This window comes from Eschrichtius robustus, chromosome 17 (genome assembly GCF_028021215.1).
Source record: "Eschrichtius robustus isolate mEscRob2 chromosome 17, mEscRob2.pri, whole genome shotgun sequence".
Taxonomy (NCBI): Eukaryota; Metazoa; Chordata; class Mammalia; order Artiodactyla; family Eschrichtiidae; genus Eschrichtius; species Eschrichtius robustus.
In genome coordinates, this window is record NC_090840.1 from 83,059,294 (window position 1) to 83,081,452 (window position 22,159).

The 22,159-nt window shown below is 56.2% G+C and overlaps 1 protein-coding gene across 1 annotated transcript in view; it reads right to left on the reverse strand.

The window, feature by feature from the left end:
- The window catches only part of KCNK9 (potassium two pore domain channel subfamily K member 9), an 86,597-nt gene extending 64,675 nt beyond the window's left edge, over nucleotides 1–21,922 (reverse strand). The window contains exon 1 of the mRNA XM_068525996.1: nucleotides 21,256–21,922. Coding sequence (XP_068382097.1) covers nucleotides 21,256–21,922 — 667 coding nt within the window. The remainder of the gene's footprint in view (nucleotides 1–21,255) is intronic.
- Between the last annotated feature and the right edge of the window lie 237 nt (nucleotides 21,923–22,159).

Here is a 22,159-nt window from a genome sequence, read left to right on the forward strand (position 1 = left end):
GTCACCAAGAGCTTACCACACAGCAGCCTTTTCTCCATTAGTCCTCACACTGGCAGTCCCATTTTACAGATGTGAAAACTGCTCAGAGAGGTTAATGAACTCACCCAAGGTCACACAGCCTGTGAGGGCACAGGTCAGGATCTGAACCCAGGTCTTTTCAGAGACGCTCAGTTTCCTCCTTCACAGAAGGGGAGATTGAAGCCAGAGCTGGGAAGCAGCTCCACACCTGGGGGCAGAGCAGGACTCCAAGAGGACTCACTCGTTAACAAGCAAGCACTGAGTTAGGACATGGGGACAAGGGTGAAACAAGCACAGAGGCCGCAGCCCCACTACCTTCCCACCTCTGCTCTGGCCCTGGAACCCACACTTCGCCTGCAGCCGGAGGCTCTTTCTCAGCCTCGCTTCGAGCCACATCACAGCTGTTATTATTCACCAAGGGATGCAGTGACCCTGGCGGGGTTAGCCTGGGGCACATGGCCTGGGGGTCTGCAGCTCCTGGGTCCTGTCCTCCGAGCCACCTGGGCCCACCCATGCCTGCGGGGACTTGGGGAGTCATGCCCGAGGCCAGCAGGAGCTGGCAGAGACTCTTCCGGCTGGCACAGCCTCTGCCCAGGGCCAGCCAAGTGCAGGCTCCTGACCTGGCCTGGGTCAGCAGCGGCAGAGGTGGCGGGACCGGAAGTTCCAGTGCCCAATCCTGCAGGGGTGTCACAGGGGACAGGGCAGGTCCCAGCTTCAGGAAGGAGCCTTCCCCTTCAGCTGCCCACCCTGACCTCCTGCTTCACTGGCCTCAGGAATCGGAGCAAGGGCCTCGTCCAGGGCCTGCAGTGGCAGCTCCTGAGGCCAGCTGGGCCCTGCATACCTCCAAGCGGCTAGAGTTGGACAGCACTGAGGGCCACCTCGGGGACAGTCCTGGGGCTGGGGGAGGGGCTGAAGGGAGGGATCCTTCCCATGGAGGAAGCTGCCCTCCTGCGACTTCAGCATCTCAGGTCTGCCTCTCCCCTTCCCTGAGGCTACCACCCCACCCAGAGCCTCCCTCTGCGCCCAGAAGGCATGAAGGCTGCATCCCACCGCTCCGCCTTCTCCCCTCCACACCCTGCAGCCCACCCTTCCCCTGCAGCCAGAGGTCTTTCTCAAGTGCACCTTGCAACCCCTTGCACTCAAGTGCATGCAGTGGTTTATTTAGCCGAGGGAGTGTCTGGAAGTTAGGTGAGCTCCCACTGTGTGCCGGGATTGGCACTTGTACTCTTTCTCTGAATCTACACACAGCCCTTTGAGGTTGACACTCACAACCCCTACTCTGGAGCTGAGAAAACGAGGGCACAGAGAGGTTAAGTAACGTGGGCAAGAAAGCCACACACTAGTAAATGGCTAAGGGTTTGAGCCCCACTGGCCCAATTCTCCAATTCCAGAGCTCTGCCACCTCCCTCAACTCTTCCAGGCCCCACTCACCCAGCCCGGGGCACTCGCTCTGGCCTCTCATCCCCAGCCTTCTTTCAGTCCCTCTCCTGCCACAGGGCCTTTGCACATGCCACGCTGTTCCCTCGTCCTGGCCAAGTAACTTCTCCCTACGTCAAGCCTCAGTTTAAATGGCACTTCCGGGGGACGCTGCCCCTGACCACCTAATCGGAGTTTAGTCCCCAGCGCTCACTCTCATAGCACCCGCTTCTTGCCCTTCTCAGCACATGCCACGACTTGGAGCTTCAGATTTGTGTCTTCACTTGTTTAACAACTATCTCCCGGAGCAGACATGTGGCTTTCGTGTCTGTTTCATTCACCTCTGAGCCAACCGCATCTGGCAGAGTCCAGCACATCAACATCACAGCATCCACTGTCCATCCATCAAGGACCACATGCCAGGTACCAGGCCAAGCACCTTACCCACTTCCTCTTAATTCTCAGAAAACCTCTCAGAAGCAGCCACTGGTCTACCCATTTTACATATGAAAACACTGAGCTGCTCAAGAGAAAGGCCAGGACAAGCACCGACAAAGCCTGAGTCCACAGCGGTTCTAACCACGGAGCAGGGCTCCTCTCACTAACAAGCTGCTTCACGCGTGCGCATTGGATGAAGAGACAGCAGGGCAGCCTGGAAGGATGTGGGCCAGAGGGACCAGCCTGAGCAAAGGTGGGAAGCAGGAGGCACAGACCACAGTGTGAAGGACAGAGGATGCTGGCAGAGATGGGTAGAGTCGTGGGGGGAGGTCCACACATCTCCGACGTTTGGACTTGACCCTGCAGACCTCCCAGAGCCCCTGAGGGTTTGGGGGCGGGACAAGGGCCACAGGCTTTAGGAAGCTCACCCCACACCACAGGGGACAGCAGGCTGACTGCTCCCTTTGCTGGAAGGTACTAGAGTCCCAGAGGCTTCCGTGGTGAGGCCGGCGGTGGGTTGATCCTACGTCAGGGGGTGGGGCACTGGCCACCTGCAGTCAGGTGGACCCAGCCTGGACCCAGCACCCTACTTAGAGAGGTCTGCACGTGGACCAGTGCACAGAGTGACGTTGTGGAGAAGTTTATTTAACTGACTGGCAGCTTGCCTGGCCCGTAGTCAGAGCCGCACTCGGGGCTCAGGAAAGCAAGCCACCTGGAAAAGTAGCCCAGCCTCAGGTGGACGAAGGAAGGCCCCCTTCCTTCCCATGGCCTGCTCATACAAAAGCTCCCGGCAACCCCAAGGGAACCAGACCAGGCCCTGCAGGTACCCTGGGATTTGGAGGAAAAACAGCAAAATCAGCAGGCTCCTGAGAGTGAGCCGGGAGGGTGAGGGGTGCAGGGAGAACCCCACTCCCACGGAAAGCGGGGCTGCCCTCCCAACGGGACTACCCACCACTTCGTGCAAACACCTGCCATTCAGATTCGTGGGCTGTGGTTTTTCAAGGATTTGCTTTTCTGAAAGACTTGGAGAATATTCTAGAACAATTAAATATAGCTCCTGTGGAAGCTGTTCCATTTCCATGCCTATATTCATTCAACAAACATTCTCCGAAGGCTTGCTCAGCGCCAGACACTGGCGGACAAATGCCTCAGTCCCTGCTGGGAAGGCAGCGGGCAGGGGAGGAAGTCAGACTTGGGAGGAGCTGGGCATGACATGGGGTGACAGGGGCTGAGCTGGCGGGGGCCCTGGAGCTACAGGGACAACAGGAGGGACACCTAACCAGCCAGAGAGGAGCGGTCTTTAGTGGTTAGGGACTCCATCTACACGGCACAGGGTGCGGTGCTGAATGGCGCTGAGTGGTAGGCAACAGCTCAGACTCCAAGGGCCGTGCTGGGCAATGCCTGTGCACTGCAGGCAGCTGGGAGCCATCGACAGCTTTGGAGCAGGGGAGTGACTCGATCTGATTTGATGGCCTGTGGCCAGCTTGATGCATATCAGCACAGGCCTTGAGCCATCTCAGAAATGCATGCATTGGGACAAGGCCGAGTGGGTAATGTGGTCTCAGTGCAGTGTTGCATGATGCCCCGTGGCCCCCCGCCAGCCCTTTAAAAACAAATGCTTAGGTCATCCCCAGAGCAAGCCAAAAATTAGAGAGGGCTCCTCTGTGTGCCCAGAAAAGACTGAGGCTGAGCTGGAAAACAAAACCCAAAGGAAAAAACCCAGAACGTTTCCGATGGCTGGGTCTCCTGGGTCTGGTGGGAGGCAGGACTTCAGCCAGGGGCATCAGGGGCTGGGGGAGGCGACAGTGACAGGACAAGGTCCTGGCTGATTGCCAATGCCCACTGGATAGGAAGAAGCGAGTAAAAGGTACCAACAGCACCTAACACCCCACCTTGTAAAGGTCACTGATGGGCCCAGCAAGACGTAAGAGGAGGGCACTGGCCTGCCAGCATCTCCCCTGCCAGAGGGGTGGAGAGCAGGTGTCTGGACACCAGGCGTGAGAAGAAGGCAGCCAGGGAAAGCACCACCGGCCGGCAGCTTCCTCTGCTCACCTCTCCCACCCCTGCTCCTCCCACAAGGTGATCCCCTGCCGACAGCATTCCCCATCTCAGCTGCATCTTCTCTTCTGACCCCTTTACGACGGGACTCTCGGGACACCCTGAGACGCCAAACAACGCAGCCAGTGGCCTGTGTCTTCAGCAGCAGGTCCAAGGGTTTCCATCGCCAGCCACCGGAGACCTCAGAGCCAACCTCGTCTGCGGGCTCACTTCGCACTCAGGAGATAAAGCCCAGACAGGGAAGGGAAACCTGCCCGAGGGGTCGGAGCTGACCACGTGGTACCAGATCACATACCAGGACACGTGGTAGCTGACCATGGCCGAGGGCTCAGAGAGCTGTCCCTGGTACATGGGGTGTACAGGCGGAATCTGCAAGGCCACTGAACAGGCTGCCAGGAGGTGCCTTCCACCCCAGAAGTCCGGGCTTCATGTTCCCTAGGCCTTCAGGCACGTGTGAAATCGGGCACGCAGCCACACCCCCTTCTCCATCATCTTCCAATGACTGGTCTAAGTGTGGCCACAGGATCCACCCCTGGCCAATGAGGGAGAAGCGAAAGTTGCTGGGTGGGGCTTCCAGGAAAGTTTGTTCAAAGGGCAATCTCAGCTGGCATACCCCTTCTGACCTTTAGCCCACCCTTCTTCTTCCTGCCTGGGACATAGATATGATCAACACGGGTATAGATGACAACACGTAAAGAAGACAAAGCAGGAAAATCAAAGGAACTGGGAGCCCAGATGGCCCTGGACAGAGTACCGCAGAGACTAGCACCGTCACTCCCCGGATGTTCCACCCAGACGTCCCCCGGGAACTCCAGGTCCTCCGGTTGTCTCCAGGTCAGCCACATCTCAGCACAGCCCCCGTCAATGTTCGTGACACCAACACATTACTCCGCGAGCCCTTCTTGTGCAATTTAGTGCCAAACACTCTACGGTAGGAGTTATAACATTTGACACGTTTTCTTTTCTTTCTGTCCTTTATCCTAGGAAACTCCATGTAAATTTGAACTTCTGTCATGGCCATCATGAGAGTTAATATACGTGAAACACAGGCACACAGCCCAGATTCCTGGACCTTTGTACCTTATTTTTAGGCATTTTGTTATAAGCCATATCAAAATCTTCCTAGAAGAGAAAGGGTAAAAATAAGCTCAAAACATGTGTGTGTGTGTGTGTGTGTGTGTGTGTGTGTATATATACACACACACACACACACACACACACATATACATACACACACACACACATATAACAAATGCTAATAAAAGAAAGCAGGCACAGAAATAATATCAGGAAAAAAAGAACCCAAGGCAAAAAATATCAAGCACATTAAAAAAAAAAAGCATGTTTTATAAAGGCAAGCTTATCTCCCCACCAAGAAGGAATGAGAAACACGAACCTTTATGCATCTAACCAGATAGCTTCAAAATACATAAAACTAAAATTGACAGAAATACAAGGAGAAAGTGACAAACCACAGTGACGAAGCACTGAAAGAGACACTAACAATCTCCTTCAAAAATAAAGTAGACCTAATAATAATGACAATCAGATGATTATAAGGCAAGGGCACAAGCAGAAATGTCTGTAGAGCTAGGCAGCTGAAGTAAATGAGTGAGGTGACCTGATCTGATGATGGTGGGGACTGTGGCGAACTGGAAAGAGCACGTGCTCCATGAAAGGCATGAGAATTAACAAAATAATGATCATTTAAAACAGTATAGAAGCACAGGTGTGCAGGCTGATTTAGCTAATAATCACTAGTTTCAACCCTTGAAAAGGCTTTGAACAACATAACAAACAAGTTTGACTTAGATTTATATAGAACTTCATGCACAACAAAGACATAAGTTCTTTTCAAATATACATGGAATGCTACAAAAAGTAATCATTGAGCTACAAAGAAAAATTATAGTAAATCTTAGAATACAGAAATTATGCTTTAGAAATGTGCCTACAGATAGTGAACACTCAGTAAACATTAGCTCTCTTAAACTTCCGGAATGCAATAGCTAACAATTTTCTCAACAACTTGAGGGCTATTATTATTATTATTTATTATCCCTAGTATTACTATCATTATCCTCAATTTTATAGATGGGAAAAGCCCAAGGTCACAGTTAGTAAATGGCCAAGAAAGAATAATACCCAGGCAGTCTGGCTCCAAAGCTTATGCTTGTAACCAACTATGCTAACTTTATGTGTGTGTGTGTGTGCATAATTTTAAAACACAAACACACACTTCAAATAATTCTTGGATTAAAGAAAATACTAATTTGCAAGTTATTTACAAATAAGTGATAATGAGAGACCTATGGGATACAGCCAAAGTGGCATGCAGAGGAACATGTATAGCCTTTGATACATTTATTTAAGAAACAGAAACTGTCAGTGTGTGAAGGGCGGAAAAGAAAAATAAAACTAAAGAATGTAAAATAAGTATTTAATAAATACAAAAGCAAAAATCAATAAGATAGATAACCTTACTATACTATAATAAAACCAAGAGCTGGTTCTTTTGAAAGATCAACATATGTTGGCAACTAATTCAAAATATTTTCAAGCAATGTAAGGGCCAAAGAAAACTTGTGAGCAGGCCAGAGCCTGCACAGGAGCCAACTGTTTCATCCTCTTCTACACAGCAACCTGCTGGCAGCTGTTACCTGGAAGTGGGGCTAAGGGGCTAGACTGTGACGAGAGACTTCCACTTTTACTTTACGTTTTGTTCAAATATATACTAAGGTAGAGGTTAGAAGTATAATAAACCCCCAAACACAAATAATCAAACTTCAGTAATTAACAACCTATGGCCAATCTCATTTCATCTAAACCTCCACCCACTTCCCCTGCAATTCAGATAATTTTGAAGCAAATCCCAGACATGTCATCTCATCTCTAAACGTTTCAGTATATATCTCTAAAAGATAAGGACTCACTTATTATATATAACCATAATAAAATAATCACACCAAAAACTTAACATTAGTATGTATGTGTGTTTAATTACGGAAGTACTACACGCTACCTGTTAGAAAATCCAATTAAGAAAGAAGTTTAAAAGAAGCACAGTAGACCTCATATACCCCAAAACATGCTGAAGGATCACCCGGAGTGAACAAACGGGGACACTGAGGCTGAGACCAGGGAAGGGGTTTGCCCACCGTCTCCCAGCCAGTAAGAGGTGGAGCAGGGATTTGAGCTCGGGCCTCTTGATGACACATCCCAGGCTGGGTCCGCTCTACCGTGGCAGCCTTTTGACCCAACATGTAACCAGATTTTGAAAATAATGATAGGATAATTAATACATCGGGGCAACAAAAGCTCCTGGGCCGTAGGGATATACGCTCACACTCTTACATGTGATAGGGCAGAGACCAACATTTACGGAGGCAATTCTGCACGACAGGCCTGGATAGGTACTTTCATTTCCATTTTTCTGCTCATAGCAGTCCTAGGAAGACACTATGGGCTGAATTGTGTCCCCCAAATTCATATGTTGAAGTCCCAACCCCCCACCTCAGAATGGGACCAAATTTGGAGATGGGGGTATTTAAAGTGGTGATTAAGTTAACATGAGGTCAGTAGGGTGGCCCTAATCCAGTGTGACTGATGTCCTTATAAGAAGAGACTAGGACACAGACACCCATAGAGGGACAACCATGCGAAGACACAAAGAGAAGGTGGCCATCTCTAAGCCAAGGAGTGAGGCCTCAGGAGGAACCAAACCTGCCAACACCTTGATCTCAGACTACTGGTCTCCAGAACTGCAAAAAAAATAAAGTTCTGTTGTTTAAGCTACCCAGTCCATGGTGCTTTGTTATGGCAGCCTGAGCTTGATACAGAGGTAGATGATACACTGTCTATTTCGCAGATAAGAGAACGGCACATCTTAGAGCTATGAAGTGGGCAGCATTTGAAACCAGATGAGAGTCCAAAGCTATGCTCTCTCCACTGCACCAGGCAGCTAAGCATGGAGAGCAGGAAAGGCTCAGCAAGGGGCCTGGACAAACCGTTGGCCCAGGAGGATGAGTAGGCTGCACCCTTGCCTTGGCCTCATCGTGGGCAGGTGTATCTCCTGCCCTTACACTCTGGACTTTGTCAGTGACTTGCTTCAGACAACGGTACGTGGAAGAAATGACAGCACGGTGGCAGGGTCATGGCATAAGACACCTCACTTGCTTTCACTGCCCTCTTGCACCTCTGCCATCACCAAGAGGAAAACACACAGTGGCTTGGAACAGAGCTGCCCCGTCAGCTTCAGACCAGCAATGAGAAAAAAGCTGCCCAGGTGAGTGCTCTGGAGCGGTCAAGCCCATCTGAGCCACAGTCTGTGAGCAATAATAAGTGGTCGTTGTTTTAAGCCTCTATATTTGTGGGTGATTTGTTACACGTCACTAGCTAAATGATATAGAAGGTCAAAAGAGGCAGTATTTAACGAAAGAGTAACAAGCACAGACTCTGAAGTCAGACTGCCTGGGTGTAACTCCTGACTCTGACATTATTTTGCTGTGTAACCTTGGGAAAATTGCTTGACCTCTCTGATCTTCCATAGCCACATCTGTAAAATGGGACTACATGAAAATATCCATCCGATAGGGTTGTTGAGAGGATAAAGTTAATTGAGATGGTATCTGTAGAAAAACAAAACCCCATGAGTGATAGCTCTATTGTTGTGACAGGGGCTAGAGATTAAGCTTGCCCTGGGGCGCTCTGGTCAGCATGACCAAGACAAGCAGATGAGAACCTTTTGTCTTCTTTTGTTTTAACATCAGTCCCACATCTGCCTTTCCCTACTAATTTAGTGAGGCAGTGAGCTCCCTGTCACTGGAGGGTCAAGCAACGATGCCATCCTGAAAGGGTAGGACCAGATGACCTTTGAATCCTCTTGACTGTCAGACAGTAATCACCGAGGCAGGTCTTCTGCCCTGTATCCAACCCATGATGCCAGGAAGGTGAACAGTGGTATAAAGAAGAGAATGTTGGGCTTGAGGGCAGGAGACCTGGGTTCAAGTCCCAAACTCCACTGTGTGACCTTGGGAAGCCACTGGACGTGTCTGGCCTCGCTGGCATAACAGAGTTAATCTTAACCATGCCTATTTCACAGGGTTGTTATGTGGATGAGAGATGGTAGTGGATGGGACCCTGCTTTATGAACGAGATAATAGCGGGGACAAACCACATCCATATCCGCAGAGATGTCACTCCAGGCGTATTGAGGGAAAAGCCCTCCACCTCTGAAGTTATGTCTTTCGCTAGCTTGGGGTGGGCAAGCACATGGCAGGCATACTGCCATTGTCCATTCTATACCCATGGCACACATGACTAATCAATCACAGCACTCCTCCCCACTGGAGGTGCTTCTCAGCTCAGTGTTCCAGTGACCAAGCCAACGGGCTGGACCAGACTGATCAGGCAAAACCTCCGACCCTGGGAGCCAGACCAGGGCCCACTGGCTCCCCTGCCTCCACCTGGCTCCGGGGTTTCCAGGAGGTTGTGGGTTCCAGGTGTCAACTGCCCCCGCAAGACTCCCTTGGACTAGCTGAGTCTGGGATGACGATGGGTTCTCACAGCTGTGGACAACAGCCCTCTAGCCCCACATGACCTGGTCCAGGCCGCATAAAGATTGCTAAGAGAATGTCCTAAAATAGTAAGAACATCCAAAACACGTCTTCAACATTGCTGAGGGCTGCTGAAATTGCAGTGAGACTAGAAGCCCTGCACCATATGCTGTTGTTTACAAGACAACACACATCACTCCCAGGTGCTCGTGCCCTCTGACCTGGGAATCCCACCACCACAGCAAACCCTTAAGTAATAACCCAGCGCGCACGCACACACACACACACATTCAATAAAGCACTATCTATAACTGGCAAAAAGAAAAAAAAAGGAAAGACACATTAAAACACTATAAATAGAGAAGTGGTTAAATAGATGATCATACATTCATTTAGTGGATATGGAGCTGTGAAAATATATTTCCCTTAAGACTGCAGAAACACAAGGTAATGTTTGATATAAACTTAAAGAGAAAAAGACTCTGAAATGCCTAGACACCATGGGGGCCTACCAATACCCATCTCCACTCCTTCCTCACCTTCAGAACCCATTTGGCTTGAAAAGCAACATGCTACATTTTCCCAGACTTCCTTGCAGATAGGGTTGGCCATAAGACAAAGTCCTGGCCAATGACGTGTAAGTAGAAGTCCTTAGGTGGACCGTGTATGCAAGCTGTTTAGAAAGGAGCAGGCTCGGCTGATACATGCCTTTGTCTTTTGTTCTTTTTTCCTGCCAGGAAAGGATGCCGGAGGTGATGCTGGAGTTAGGGTAGCCATCTTGGAACCAAGAGGCACCAGCCTGAGAACTAAAGCCAAGCTAAGACGGCTGAGCAGAAAGATAGAAGGAGCCTGAGTCTCTGCAGGCATCGTGGAGCCACCTGCCAGCCCATCTACCTGCCCCAGACTCCTTCATTGCCGTTTGGTCCAGTCACGGTTACCTGGGTTCTCTGCTACAGGCAGCGGAACGTAGTCCCTTACAGATTCATCCTGATGAAAGGATAAAAACAGTGAGCACAGTTGGGCAACGAGGAGAGTGGGAACATGAAAAGCTAAAGCCATTCCTGCATGTGACGAGACCACAGGGGAGTGGTGGGGACTTTTCTCCCCTCTTTATGAAACGATCTCTGCCACGGTTCACTACTTCCCCTTTTCTGGAATGTAGGAGCTACTTTGTGAACCAACACACACTGGGCATCCACTTCGTCGGCGTTCGAATCCCTCTGGCCTAAACACTTGTCCCAAATAGATGCTAGACCAATTGTGCCAACTGCCAGGGCCCCTCAGCACTCGGGGCGCAGTCAAAGAGGTCATTATCTCCCCAGAAATGGCGCTCACACTGGGAAACCCTTCATTACGACCAGACTCAAAGGGAACGTTCCCCCACAGCCTGCGGCAGCCCTGGGCGAGGCCCTTTCCTGGGGCCCAGATGAGCCTCGTGGTTAGAGCCCAGCCAGTCCAGCCCTGCATCACGAGCAGTCACTTCCAACCAGAGTCCAAGAGAGAAAAGGCCCCGACACTGCAAGTGCAGCCCGTGGGACACCGAGCTGCCTCCAGACGTACCTGGGGCCTCGCAGCTGGGCTGGAGCAGGAACCACACCCTCCGTGCTCCCTGCAACACAACAACGCTGCCTAGAGCTTCTGCTTGAGGTGGGGAAGCCAAGCGCCCTCCTACGGTTCCCCCCAACACCTCCAAGCTCACCCCACCCGCCCGGAGTGAGCGAGCTCGCCTCAGCCCCACCTGAGCTACGCATCCCAATCCCACCTGGGCTCCCGCCCCCCATCCACATGGGACTGTGCCTGAAAGATCAACGCCAGAGTCACCTCCCTCCCGACATGTGGCTGTGAGGCCTCCTCTGGGCAGGAGGAGGGGGCAGGTAGAGGGAAGGAACCCACCTCCCAGGCACCGACTGCGCACACGCACGCGCCACACCGCTCGGCCCCCTCTGGCCATGATTCGGAAGGTGGTTTTTTCTCCCAGTCTGCAGAAGAGGCTCAGGGAAGGGAAGTCACCAGGCCAGGGGACATTTTGCACTTCGGGGAATATCTGGCAACGTCTAGAGACATTTTTGTTTGTCACTACTGGGTGGGGGAGGGGGGTTGCCACTGGCAACTAGAGGATGGAGACCAGGGATGCTTGCTCTGTGTCCTACGATGCACAGGACGGTCCCCACTGCAAAGAGGTATCAGCCCCGAATGTCAACGGTGCACGGGGAGAACCCTGCCCCAGCCCGAGGTCCCCCGGTGACCAGAGCCGGGGCCCCGCGTACAGCCCGCGCTCTTTCCCGCCCTCATGCCGGCATCCTCACTGTGGTTCATGAGCAGTCACGGTCTCCTGCCCACGGAAGTGGGGACACTGCCAGTGGGCACCACGGAAGTACCTAATGGAATCCCCAAGAGTCAGCAGGGAGATCCTCACCAAGCTCCCCCGTGCACGAAGACCACGGCTCGAAGGTGTGGGAGAGGGACAGCAAGGGGGGCAGGCGTGCACACGGGGAGGGTCCAGGGAGCAGCTGTGCCCAGCCTGGACACCTCAGGGCTGCAGCTCCCAAAGTGGCTGCCGGCGCCAGGCTCTGCCCCTCACTCCCAGCAGGCCTCACCCGCCCCTGAAACCCACAGCACCCCAGATGTGTGCCACCCTGCACGCCTCCAACAAATGGCCAACAGGGACCAAAGACACCACTGCCGCGTGCTTCACATTTACTGGCATTTTGGTGCCTGAGTACAACATCTTGTTCCTGACGGGCCATCGGGCAGTCAATCATCAGACACCTTCTGGGGCCCGGTATGTGCCAGGTGCTCGGGACACTGGGATAAAAGGCCTGAGCCCAGCCCTCAAGCGCCTTTCATGCAAGCAGACCTAGCACAGTGCAGACCCCTGCTGTCACCTACTGACCAGCGCCCAGAGGACACACACGAGTACAGTCTCAGGATCTTGTGAGTGCACGGGGCCAGGCTGGGTGGAGGGGACAGCACGGGCAAGGTCCCAGGCGGGAACTGCCCGGCAGCGGTGTCCCAGGGGGCGTGGGGAGAGGGGGAGGGAGGTTCGGGGGCCCACAGGGCGGGAGGGGCAGGCAGGGCGCAGCAGGGCGGAGGGCTGGGTGCCTTGACAACACACTGAACGCCTCAGCCCCGGGCAAAGGCCTGGTGAGGCTGCCCGCTGGGAACCTCTCGCCTTCCCGTACCTCAGGTCTGGCAGGGCTGGTGACAGCCCAAGGCTGTTTCACAGGTGGGTGTCTCTTCCCGCCAGGTGCCTGACAGACTCACACGAGCCCGTCACTAGCGGTGGCCTTGGGGACCGAGATCACACATCTAAGGCGTGGGAGTGAGAAGCTCCCCATTTGGCAAGACGGGTTCCTAACCTGCTGTCCTCCCTTACAACCAACAGCTGAAGTTCAAAAGGCCAGGCCTCTGCCCTGCGCCTGCCCAGTGGCCCCGAGGCTCATCCGAGCGGGAAGATGGCCCCAAACCGCTCAAAGTCCCCACAGCTCTCAGGGCCGGGCGCGCACCTCGGCCTCCAGCAGGTGCCCTGAGCGGCCCTGGGGACTCAGGTGCCCCCTGTGGAGGCTGCGGCACACACACACACACCCGGGGCACCCTGCAGGAGGCGTGGTGGGCCTGGCTCTGACCCGAGAAGTTGGGGATGCAGGGGTGTCGGTGGCAGAGGAAGATGGTGGCGTGGGCTTCAGAAAGGTCACCGTGGCTGCAGGGTGGAAGGCGGCCTCCCGGAAAGCCATATTTTCCCAACAGGCCTGGGTTGAGAAAACCTACTGCCCGGGGTTGGACCACACGGCCCCAGAAGCCCCCGAGGCCCCCAGCCTGGCATCCCACCACGGGGGCCTCCTTCCGCTGGATGCCAGAAGCTTTTCCATCTCCGGGGTTGCTCTCTCAGTACAGAGGGGGCACGGGGCAGCCCCCCAACGAGGGTCAGGGCCACGGGACCCAGCAGGGGCGGGGGCTGGAGACAGGCAGGGGATGGGATGTCCCCCACGGGGGGCAGGAGAGCAGGGCTGGGAAGCTGCAAATTTGCCAAGAGCCGGCGGAGTGCCAGGAGGTGCGAGGCACCTGGCAACCACGGTCAGCACAGCAAAGCCCCGGGGCTGTGACAGGAGGCCTTTCACGGTTGTCCTGGCACGTTCTCTGATGCTCAAGAGCCACCAAGCTCTACGTCCCCGTTTCACAGATGAGAAAGCCCCAGGCTAAAGGGACGTGCCTAGGATCAGGCCTCCAGGACAGGCAGACGTGAGCAGTCCTGCCCACGGTTACGGGACCCCCCCGTGATCTGCCTGCCGCCCCTGGCCCCGAGTCCCTTGGACTCAGGCTCTGGAGGCAAGCGGCGCCACGACCCGCTCCTGCGGATCGAAGACCAAGGCCAGCGGTAGGGCCTGGCCCCGGCCCCCTCCGCTCTCCATACGCCCAGCCCGGCACGCCCCTTGCCACCCAAGGGCACCTGCACCCTCACGCCAGCCACAGCTCATCCGCCTCTGGTCTGGCCCCATCCTTCACCTCATTGCCACCCAGGGCTCCTCCCAGGGCTGGGGACACGACAAGGTTGAGGGCAGTTCAGGGCAAGCCCGCCGCACGGGGCAGCCCTGCCTTTGAGCAGCTGTTTCCCGGCCAGGCCCGTCATCGCTCAGGACCCCAGGAAGGAGCACGGTTGCGGAGGTGGCTGAGGGCAGCAGATGGTCCTCAGCTGGGGACTCCCTGTTTCTCCCGGGCCCAGGGGCAGACATCTCACAGAGTCTTGGCAAGCCGGGCCAATGCACTCACAGACGCTCCTAAATTTTCTCATCTTCCCCTGCTGCAAATTTTTCCATCAACCATCCCTTCTTCTCTGGGTCCACAGCACATAGTTGTTTTGCGCTCCGAGATCAACGTCAGGGCCCGGATTCACCCCAGTCCAAGACAGAGAATAACAGAAGTTCACGTGAGTCAGAAGCTGGAAACATGTCAATGCAGGGAGGGGGCTGCCCAGAAACGCTGGGGTACTGACTGGGAGCGTGAACAGAAGTCCAGTGCAGACCAGTGCAGGCGACTCTCTGCTCTCCCACACGTGTGCTCTCCCTGCGTGATCAGACCCGAGCTGGAGGGTGCACGTGTGCACCAGAGCTGCTCAGAGGAGAGCGGCCGGCTTACAAAGGCGTTATCAAAAGAAACTCAGGGGCCCTGGGGCCATCTCCAAATTCCCTAGACTGTTACAGGACAGGAAGTGAACCAAGCTCGGCTCAGCCCTTCTGTTGGAGAACTGTAAGCCACAGGGTGGGTGCCTTCAGCTTAAAAGGGAGAACCTTCTATAGACGGAGGTCCCAGAGTTGGGACAGGCAGAAGAAGGGAACTTTGAACAAAATCCCTTAAGAAAATGAACACCGGACCCCGACATCGCCCGCCGTCCATGGGTGGCCTGGAGGAGGATATCCCCGGGGCGGAGGGGAAGACCCTCAACCAGACTCTCACGTCCCAGATTCCACTGCCCATGGACTCTTTTTTTTTTTTTATTTGGCTGCACTGGGTCTTCATTGCTGCACGCGGGCTTTCTCTAGTTGCGGCAAGCGGGGGCTACTCTTCGTTGCTGTGCGCGGGCTTCTCATTGCGGTGGCTTCTCTTGTTGCGGAGCACGGGCTCTAGGCGCACGGGCTTCAGTACTTGTGGCTCGTGGGCTCAGTAGTTGTGGCTCGTGGGCTCTAGAGCTCAGGCTCAGTAGTTGCGGCGTACAGGCTTAGTTGCTCCGCGGCATGTGGGATCTTCCGGGACCAGGGATCAAACCCGGATCCCCCTGCACTGGCAGGCGGATTCTTAACCACTGCGCCACCAGGGAATTCCAGGGTCCTTGCCTCCTAACTCCCTCCCAGAGCACTGCCAGGACCAGCGTTACATTCATCTCCTCCGGCATTTTCCCTGGTCCTCTGGCGCGGCTGGTGTGAAGGCAGTGTGGGGCTGCTCTGTGTTCTGACTCACAGGGGCAGGTGCCCAGGGCCGGACCACTCCACACACATCCCACTCCAGACTCACCTGCACTCTGTGTGCTGAGTTCCCCCTCCTTTACTGGGCCTGGGCCCCCGAGTTCCACTTTCTAAATGGAGACCTTCTGGCCCCTCCTCAGGTGACCACCATAGAGACTGGCCAGCCCTTTAAGAGAAGACCCCCCCCCCCAGTACACACACCCCCTTCCACATGGAAGCCCACAGATCAGAACTTCACACAATAACCTCAATGTTCATCTAAGCACACACACTTCATCACATGTGAAGTGATGAGCTCCCTGTCACTAGAGGCGTTCAAGAAAAGGCTGGCTGATGAGGCAGGATCGCGGGTGCTGGTAATGTTCTGTTTCTTGATCTGAGTGCTGGTTGCATGGCAGAGTTTGTTTATCGGAATCACTGAGCAATACACTTGTGACACGTGCGCTTCTCCATACGAACATTCTACTCTCTTAAAAATTAAAAATTAAAAGTGACTGGGATCGGCTGACCATTTGGCAGGAAGGAGATGAGGCTGGAACAACTTGAAGATCCCCCGCCATCGAGGCATTAACACTCACTGAGCCCTGCCAGGGGTGCCGTGCCCCTCCTCCTCACCACCGTGCGCCCACCCTGACCCGCCCATGGGAGGAACTGGGTAACATCCCACTGACGGAGGAAAAACGAACGACGCATGGAGCTGAGTGAGTGCTCCGAGCAATGAGGAGTGAGCGAACGAGTAAGTGAACGACAGCGCGGAGGGAAGAACGGACGGATGCGGGGACGTGTGGAGCCTGACACACAGGTGCGGGGAGGGCTGGCTGAGGGGCAGAGTCGGGGATGGATGGGTACAGGTGCGAACGCAGGTCCACAGGGGAAGAGATGTACACGGAAGCCTGGCTCACCTCCCGCTCTGACCTCCCCGGACTTAGCAGATGAAAGTCCAGGCCGTCAGGAAAGAGCAGGTGAAGGCAACAGGTGTCTACACACGGGGTCTCAAGTGATCCCTGCCGTCTCAGAGCCCTCAGCGTGGTGTCTCATACGCCTCGGGAGAGCCGTCTCTCTCAGGTCACCCCGAGTCAAGGAAACCACCCCTTTGCCTCCCCCAGGACATCTATATATAGTCCGTGCTTGCTGGAGGGCCAGGGCCACGTCGAGCAAGGCCAGGTCCGGGCAGGCCTGGGAGGAGGAGCTGAACACGGCACCTCATGCTCCTGCACCCGACCAGCTGCCATACTGAAAGTCACAAGGAGACCCCAGCCTTCCCGTCCAGCCCACCGTGTGCTGGGTGGCCGGGTCCTTCACTCGGGCCTGGCTGAGCAGGTTTCCTGAACCGTGAAGGTAAAGGGAGAAGCAGAAAGACACAGATGGAACATTCCACAGGCCCATCCCTGGCTCCTGGGTGGAATCCATCCTTGGAGCCTGCGGTAAGGAGATCCCGACTGCAGAGTTCCAGGCCCTCGGCCTCAGCGGGCACTGCCTTCTCTGGGCCTCAGTTTCCCCATCTGTAAAGTGGGGCAACACCTCCTCCCGCCTCGGGGGTGACGTGAGCGCATGTGCGTAGAAGTGGTGCTTCCATCCTCGGTCCTTCTGGAGGTGACCACTCTGTGTGGGGCTCTGTGCAGGCCCCGCCGGTGCCCGGAGGAGACACGGTTCCTCCAGGGGCAGAATAAATGGCACCAACAATGCTGGAGCTGGGAGGTGCGGAGGGCAGGGGGCACAGCTCGGGGGCAGTGAGGGGCAGAGGGCAAGCCGCGCCGTCCTGGAGGGCGAGGGCCCACCGGGATCCCCCAGCCCAGCCCCTGGGCTGTCTGCCGGCGGCTCGGCTCGGGAAGGGTTAACTGAGTTTAGCTGTCCCCACGCTTCACGCTGGACTGCACCCAACTGTTTGGGTTTCCAGCTCCCCTCCTGCCTCAAGGCCAGGCCTTATCTTGTCATCTAGACGGTCCCCAGAGCCTCAGAGGCAGCACAGGCCAGGCAGGGGCTGGCACGCAGCGAGAGTGTAAACCGTGGATCGAAACCTGCACCCCAGAGCGCGAGAAGAGGACATGGGAGACGCTTTCCACTTGGTGAGAAGTCTCTTCAAGGTCCTGCGGATGAGCGAGAAAAGGGGGTGCCCCACCGCATGCTGGGGTGGGGGACCTTGAGCAGGGAGCCCGCAGGAGCGCAGAACCTTCTCGGACTGTGCCCCACCCCCTGCCAGGGACCCACCTCCTGAGCCGGGGCCCTCATCAGCCGGGCCCAAAGGGCCTGACGTCAGTCTGCTCCTCCTCCAAACAGCAGCACAAACAAAACCCAGGGCCCTTCTTTCCCTCCTTCCCCTGTGAGGCCCAGTTTTTAAATCGTCCTCTTAGATCCTCCAAATGAGATCTGAATTCTAAGCACAGTTTCCTCTTTAATGATCCTGAAGGTGGTAACTACTTGCAACACAGATGTTAGAGTCGAAAGAGAAGTGTCTGGAGATTCCCGCTGTTGTCAGAAGTAGTCGCTGATGGCGGGACACAATTTTGGCCTCAAGCGCCTCCTGTAGGAAGAGCCCCAGTGTGCTGGGGATTCCTTCCCACCCAGGCCTTAGCCCTGAGCAGAGCAATTCAGAGCAGGCGCTCTACAGCCCCTGGCCGCCGGGACTCCTGACTGCCACCACTCCTACCAACAGCTCAGGAAGGCAGGTGGGAGGGTTTCCAACCCGCCTGCTAATCAGATGGGCACGGCAGGGGATGCAGAAGGAGTTTTCATCTTGAACATGATGGAGAGTTCCGAAGGCCTCGGGCTCGCCAAATTTAGAACGCAACAATACCATCTCCTGGGCAGCAGCTACAAGTGGCACAGACATCAGAAGCAGCGAGCGGGGACGGATGGCACCCAGAACTGGAGCAGCGATGGGAGTGAATCTGCCTTCTTGGAGCCAGTGGGACCTGTGCTCGTCCCGCCTTAGGACAAAGGTGCCTGTGCCTGGGCTCCCGGGAGAGCTGGGCGGCGGTCAGCATGAGAGCCCAACAAAGCCTCTGACGAAAACGGCGGCCACAGATCCAAGGCAAAGTGGCAATTATATATGTTCTTAAGATCCCGTTCACCGAGTGCGCTACTAACTGCATCCGGGAAGCAGCGTACACTAGCAGAGGGAGTGAGGGTGGTTCCTGCCCCACCTTGGAGACTCGAGCTCAAAGTTGAAGCACGCATGCTCAAGAAACCGCTCAAGGTTAGATTAAAAAGAAGAACGCCCGTGAAGATGCACCTGACTCATTAATATCACTGCCCGATAGGAGGAGGTTCCTTGGAGGGCCTGGCTTGGGGCTGGGTTTTGGTCTAGGCCTAGGAGCACCTTAATTTGCATTTATATTAAAAAAGAAGAAAACAAACAGAATTAACTAGAAAGGTGCTTGGTTTCCCGTAAATCTGAGCTCTTCAGAGCTAAACAGCTTCCTAGGGCAGAGTCCGAGGCTCAGCTGATGTCAAAATTCATGGATTCTCACCTACGAAGTGCACACAGCGCTGTACCAGGCGGCTGCAGGCACGAGGGATCCCACTGGCCCTTCAGCGTCACCCTGGCGGGAGGTTACAGTGTCACGCCCCTTCTACAGGTGGGGAAACAGGCTGGGAGTCAGCACACCACCCTCCCCTTCGTGGTCTTCCCGTCTGACAGGACTCAGGTTGCAAGCCCGGTCAGCGGGCTCCAGGTTCGCATCTTTCCACCGCAGGGCAGCTGAGTTAGGACAGTCTTTTCTTCCTAGCCTTACACGTATATTCCACCCTTTCTTTCTGGAAAATCAGCTGGAAACTCAACAAAAGAAGTGAGGAGTAAGTCGGCACAGTCACCAGCTGCCCCTCCACACGCTTCACCTGGCCACCCTGCCTTGACCCTTTCTCTTTGGAGCCCTAACCGTCAGAGGCACATGCCCAGAACTGCCAATCAGGATCAATAAACGCAATCGATAAGAACCTTATCAGGTAAATGGAACACCTCTGGGTTTGATTTTAACTCCAACCGTCTCTTCAATGCTGCAGTTCAACTCTTGGGACCAGCCCAAGGCTTCCTGTGCTCATTTCACTACTGGTGGCCAGCGTGCTCGCAGATTTCATCTGATTTGGGTCTACATCACTCAAGGCACTTTACGGAGTGATGAGTTCTTCCCCTCCCCAGGGGTGGTCAGTTTTGGAGGCATATCCCCGGCTCTCTGGCTCTCCCGCAAGCAGGCCCCTGCCCCGCAGGATGGACGCCCCGTGCATGTGTGTCATGGCCACAGCTCACACTGGAAGTGTAAAGAACAGAAACGATGGTTATGACTGGCTGGCCCTTTCAGGAGCTGGAAGCACAGGGTGGGAAAGGAAGGACTTTTCTGTGTTTTGGCCCCTGGGCCAAGGGCGTGTGGCAAGAGGAGCAAAGCTGCTTCCACAGACAACAGAAGGACAATTTCCTCCTGAAAACATAAAAACCTACACCAATGAATTAAACATTTCAAACAAGATGACTCTCTAAAAACTCTTTTCAACCAAGAAGGAAAGACAAGCCGTCCTGTGCTGGCGCTTCCTGTTGCATATGGCACTGAGAAATCCTGTTTTTTCAGCACGCAGAGCTTTCCAGAGAAGGAAAAATATCAAGGGGAAAATCAGAGAAGGAGGTCCAGAGAAGTCAGGCAGGAGGGACGGAGAGAAGGATGGGGAAGAGGAGGCCTCTTCTCAGGGCACAGGGGCACAAAGAACTGGAGGGGAGCAAACTAGAGGTGGCCCCGAGCCAATACAGTGGCCCTGACAGGTCCAAGGAGGTGGCCATGAGAGGCCGGGTGCCGCGCTGGGACAAGGTGTACACCACAGAGACACCACCCTGCCTCCTGCAGCCGTGGGGAGGGCAGCCCCAAATCCACTGGGATGAAGTGACCTGCTCTATTCCCCACAGGTCTCCAAGTATGATGGACGCAAGTTGCCCGAACCCCTTGGCCTCAGTGGGGGTCCTGCCCTAGGTGCCCACGAGAGGCTGCTTCATGGGCAGCACCTTTGGGCTCAGACCCCCAGGAATCCCCAGGGTGTACCAACTGGACTCTCTCCCCAGACCGGAGCTGAACTTCCCCGGCTTCTGGGCAATACGCACACGTGCCTTACCCACCGGCACAGCCTGGGGGTGGGCTGGTCCTGCCCCCCCACGGGCCCTCCGCCGCGCTCCTAGAGCCTCTCACCAGGCTGCCACCGCCCCGCCCCCCCATCACCAAAGAGCAAACCCTCTCCTCCCAGGGGCCTGGCACGACCAGGTTCCAGCATGGAAGAAGAGGAGCCAGGAGGCAGGAAAACTGAAACCTGGGCTCGGAGAAGGCTGGAGGCTGGCGAGGGTCAGCGCCTGCCTCGCTCCGAGAGCCGTCCGCGGCCACCTGAGTCGGTCTCCGCGCCGCAGGTGCCAGGCCAGCCCTCTCCAACTCCCGGAGAGGTAGTAAGTGTAAGGCTTGGAGGCCCGCGCAGCCCAGCCCGCGCCGGGGCGGTGGGTGGGTGGGTGTCTGCTGTGGGATTATTCTTAGCGCTCCACTCTCTTCGCAAAAGTGGCGCCTCCGCCCTCCAGGCTCCGGCACGCTCGCTCCGGGCTCGCACGCCCGGCCCAGACACCGGCGCGGAGGAGAGCACCGGGTGGGGTCCGCGAGGGGTGAGACGGCGCGGAGGCGCAGGAGAGGCGGGGGCTCCCGGAGAGGAGGGGGCGCTGCGGGAGGGGCCCCGGCGACAGGCTGCGTTTAACCCTCGGCGCCCCGCACCCAGCCCTGCGCCGCGCGCTCAGCCGCCTCCCCGGACTCCTCCCGGGACGCGGGGAGCCGGGCGGCGGCGCGCCCAGCCCTTACCTATGGTGGTGATGACCGTGATGGCAAAGTAGAAGGAGCCGGCGAATTTCCACTGGACGCCAGCGCGGTGTGGCTCCGACTGCAGGATCACCAGCTCCAGCTGCCGGTAGTCCTCGCTGCTGATGTTGTACTTGCCCTTGATCCGGATCTCCTCGGCTTTGAGTTTTTCCTCCTCGCGCATCTCGTGGTCCGACTCGAGGGCGTCGAAGACGGCGGCGCCCACCAGCAGGTAGGTGAAGGTGCAGACGATGAGGGACAGAGTCCGCACGTTCTGCCTCTTCATGGCCGCCAGCAAGGAGCCGGCGCGGGGGGCATGTCCCGCAGGCTCGCAGCCGCGCGCGTCCCACTGCAGCGCCCGGCGGCCGCCGCCGCCTCCTCCGCCGCCGCCGCCGCCTCCAAGTTGTAAGCGGCGGCGGCGGCAGCAGCAGCAGCAGCAGCAGCGGGGAGGTGGGGGGCGGGGAGGCTGGGGGGGCCCCCCTCCGCCGGGGCCGCCACAGCCGCCGCCACCGCGAGGCGGCTGGCGGGGCAGGGGCGGCGCGGGCCCGGGCTCCGGCGAGAAGGCGGACAGGCACAGGAGGCTGCTCGAGCGCCGGGGCCAGGCGTCCGGGAGCCCCGACACCCTGCGCCAGACCCGGCCGAAACAGCCCGCCCCACTGCGCAGGGCCATGCACGGCGGCCCCGCCGGGCACCGCGCGGGCCTCGCTGCCCTCCGCACCCCGCCCCCAGCTCCCGCCGGAAAAGCAGGGGCGGGAGCGGGAGCCGGAGCGCGGCCGCCGGGGCCCGCGCCCCTCCGGGTCCGGCTCCGGGGAGGCGGCGCCCAGCTAGGAGACCACAGGTCCGCACGCGCCCCGCGGGACCTCCTGCCCCTTTTACCCCTCCGCGTTCCCCTTCGAGGGGGGGTGAA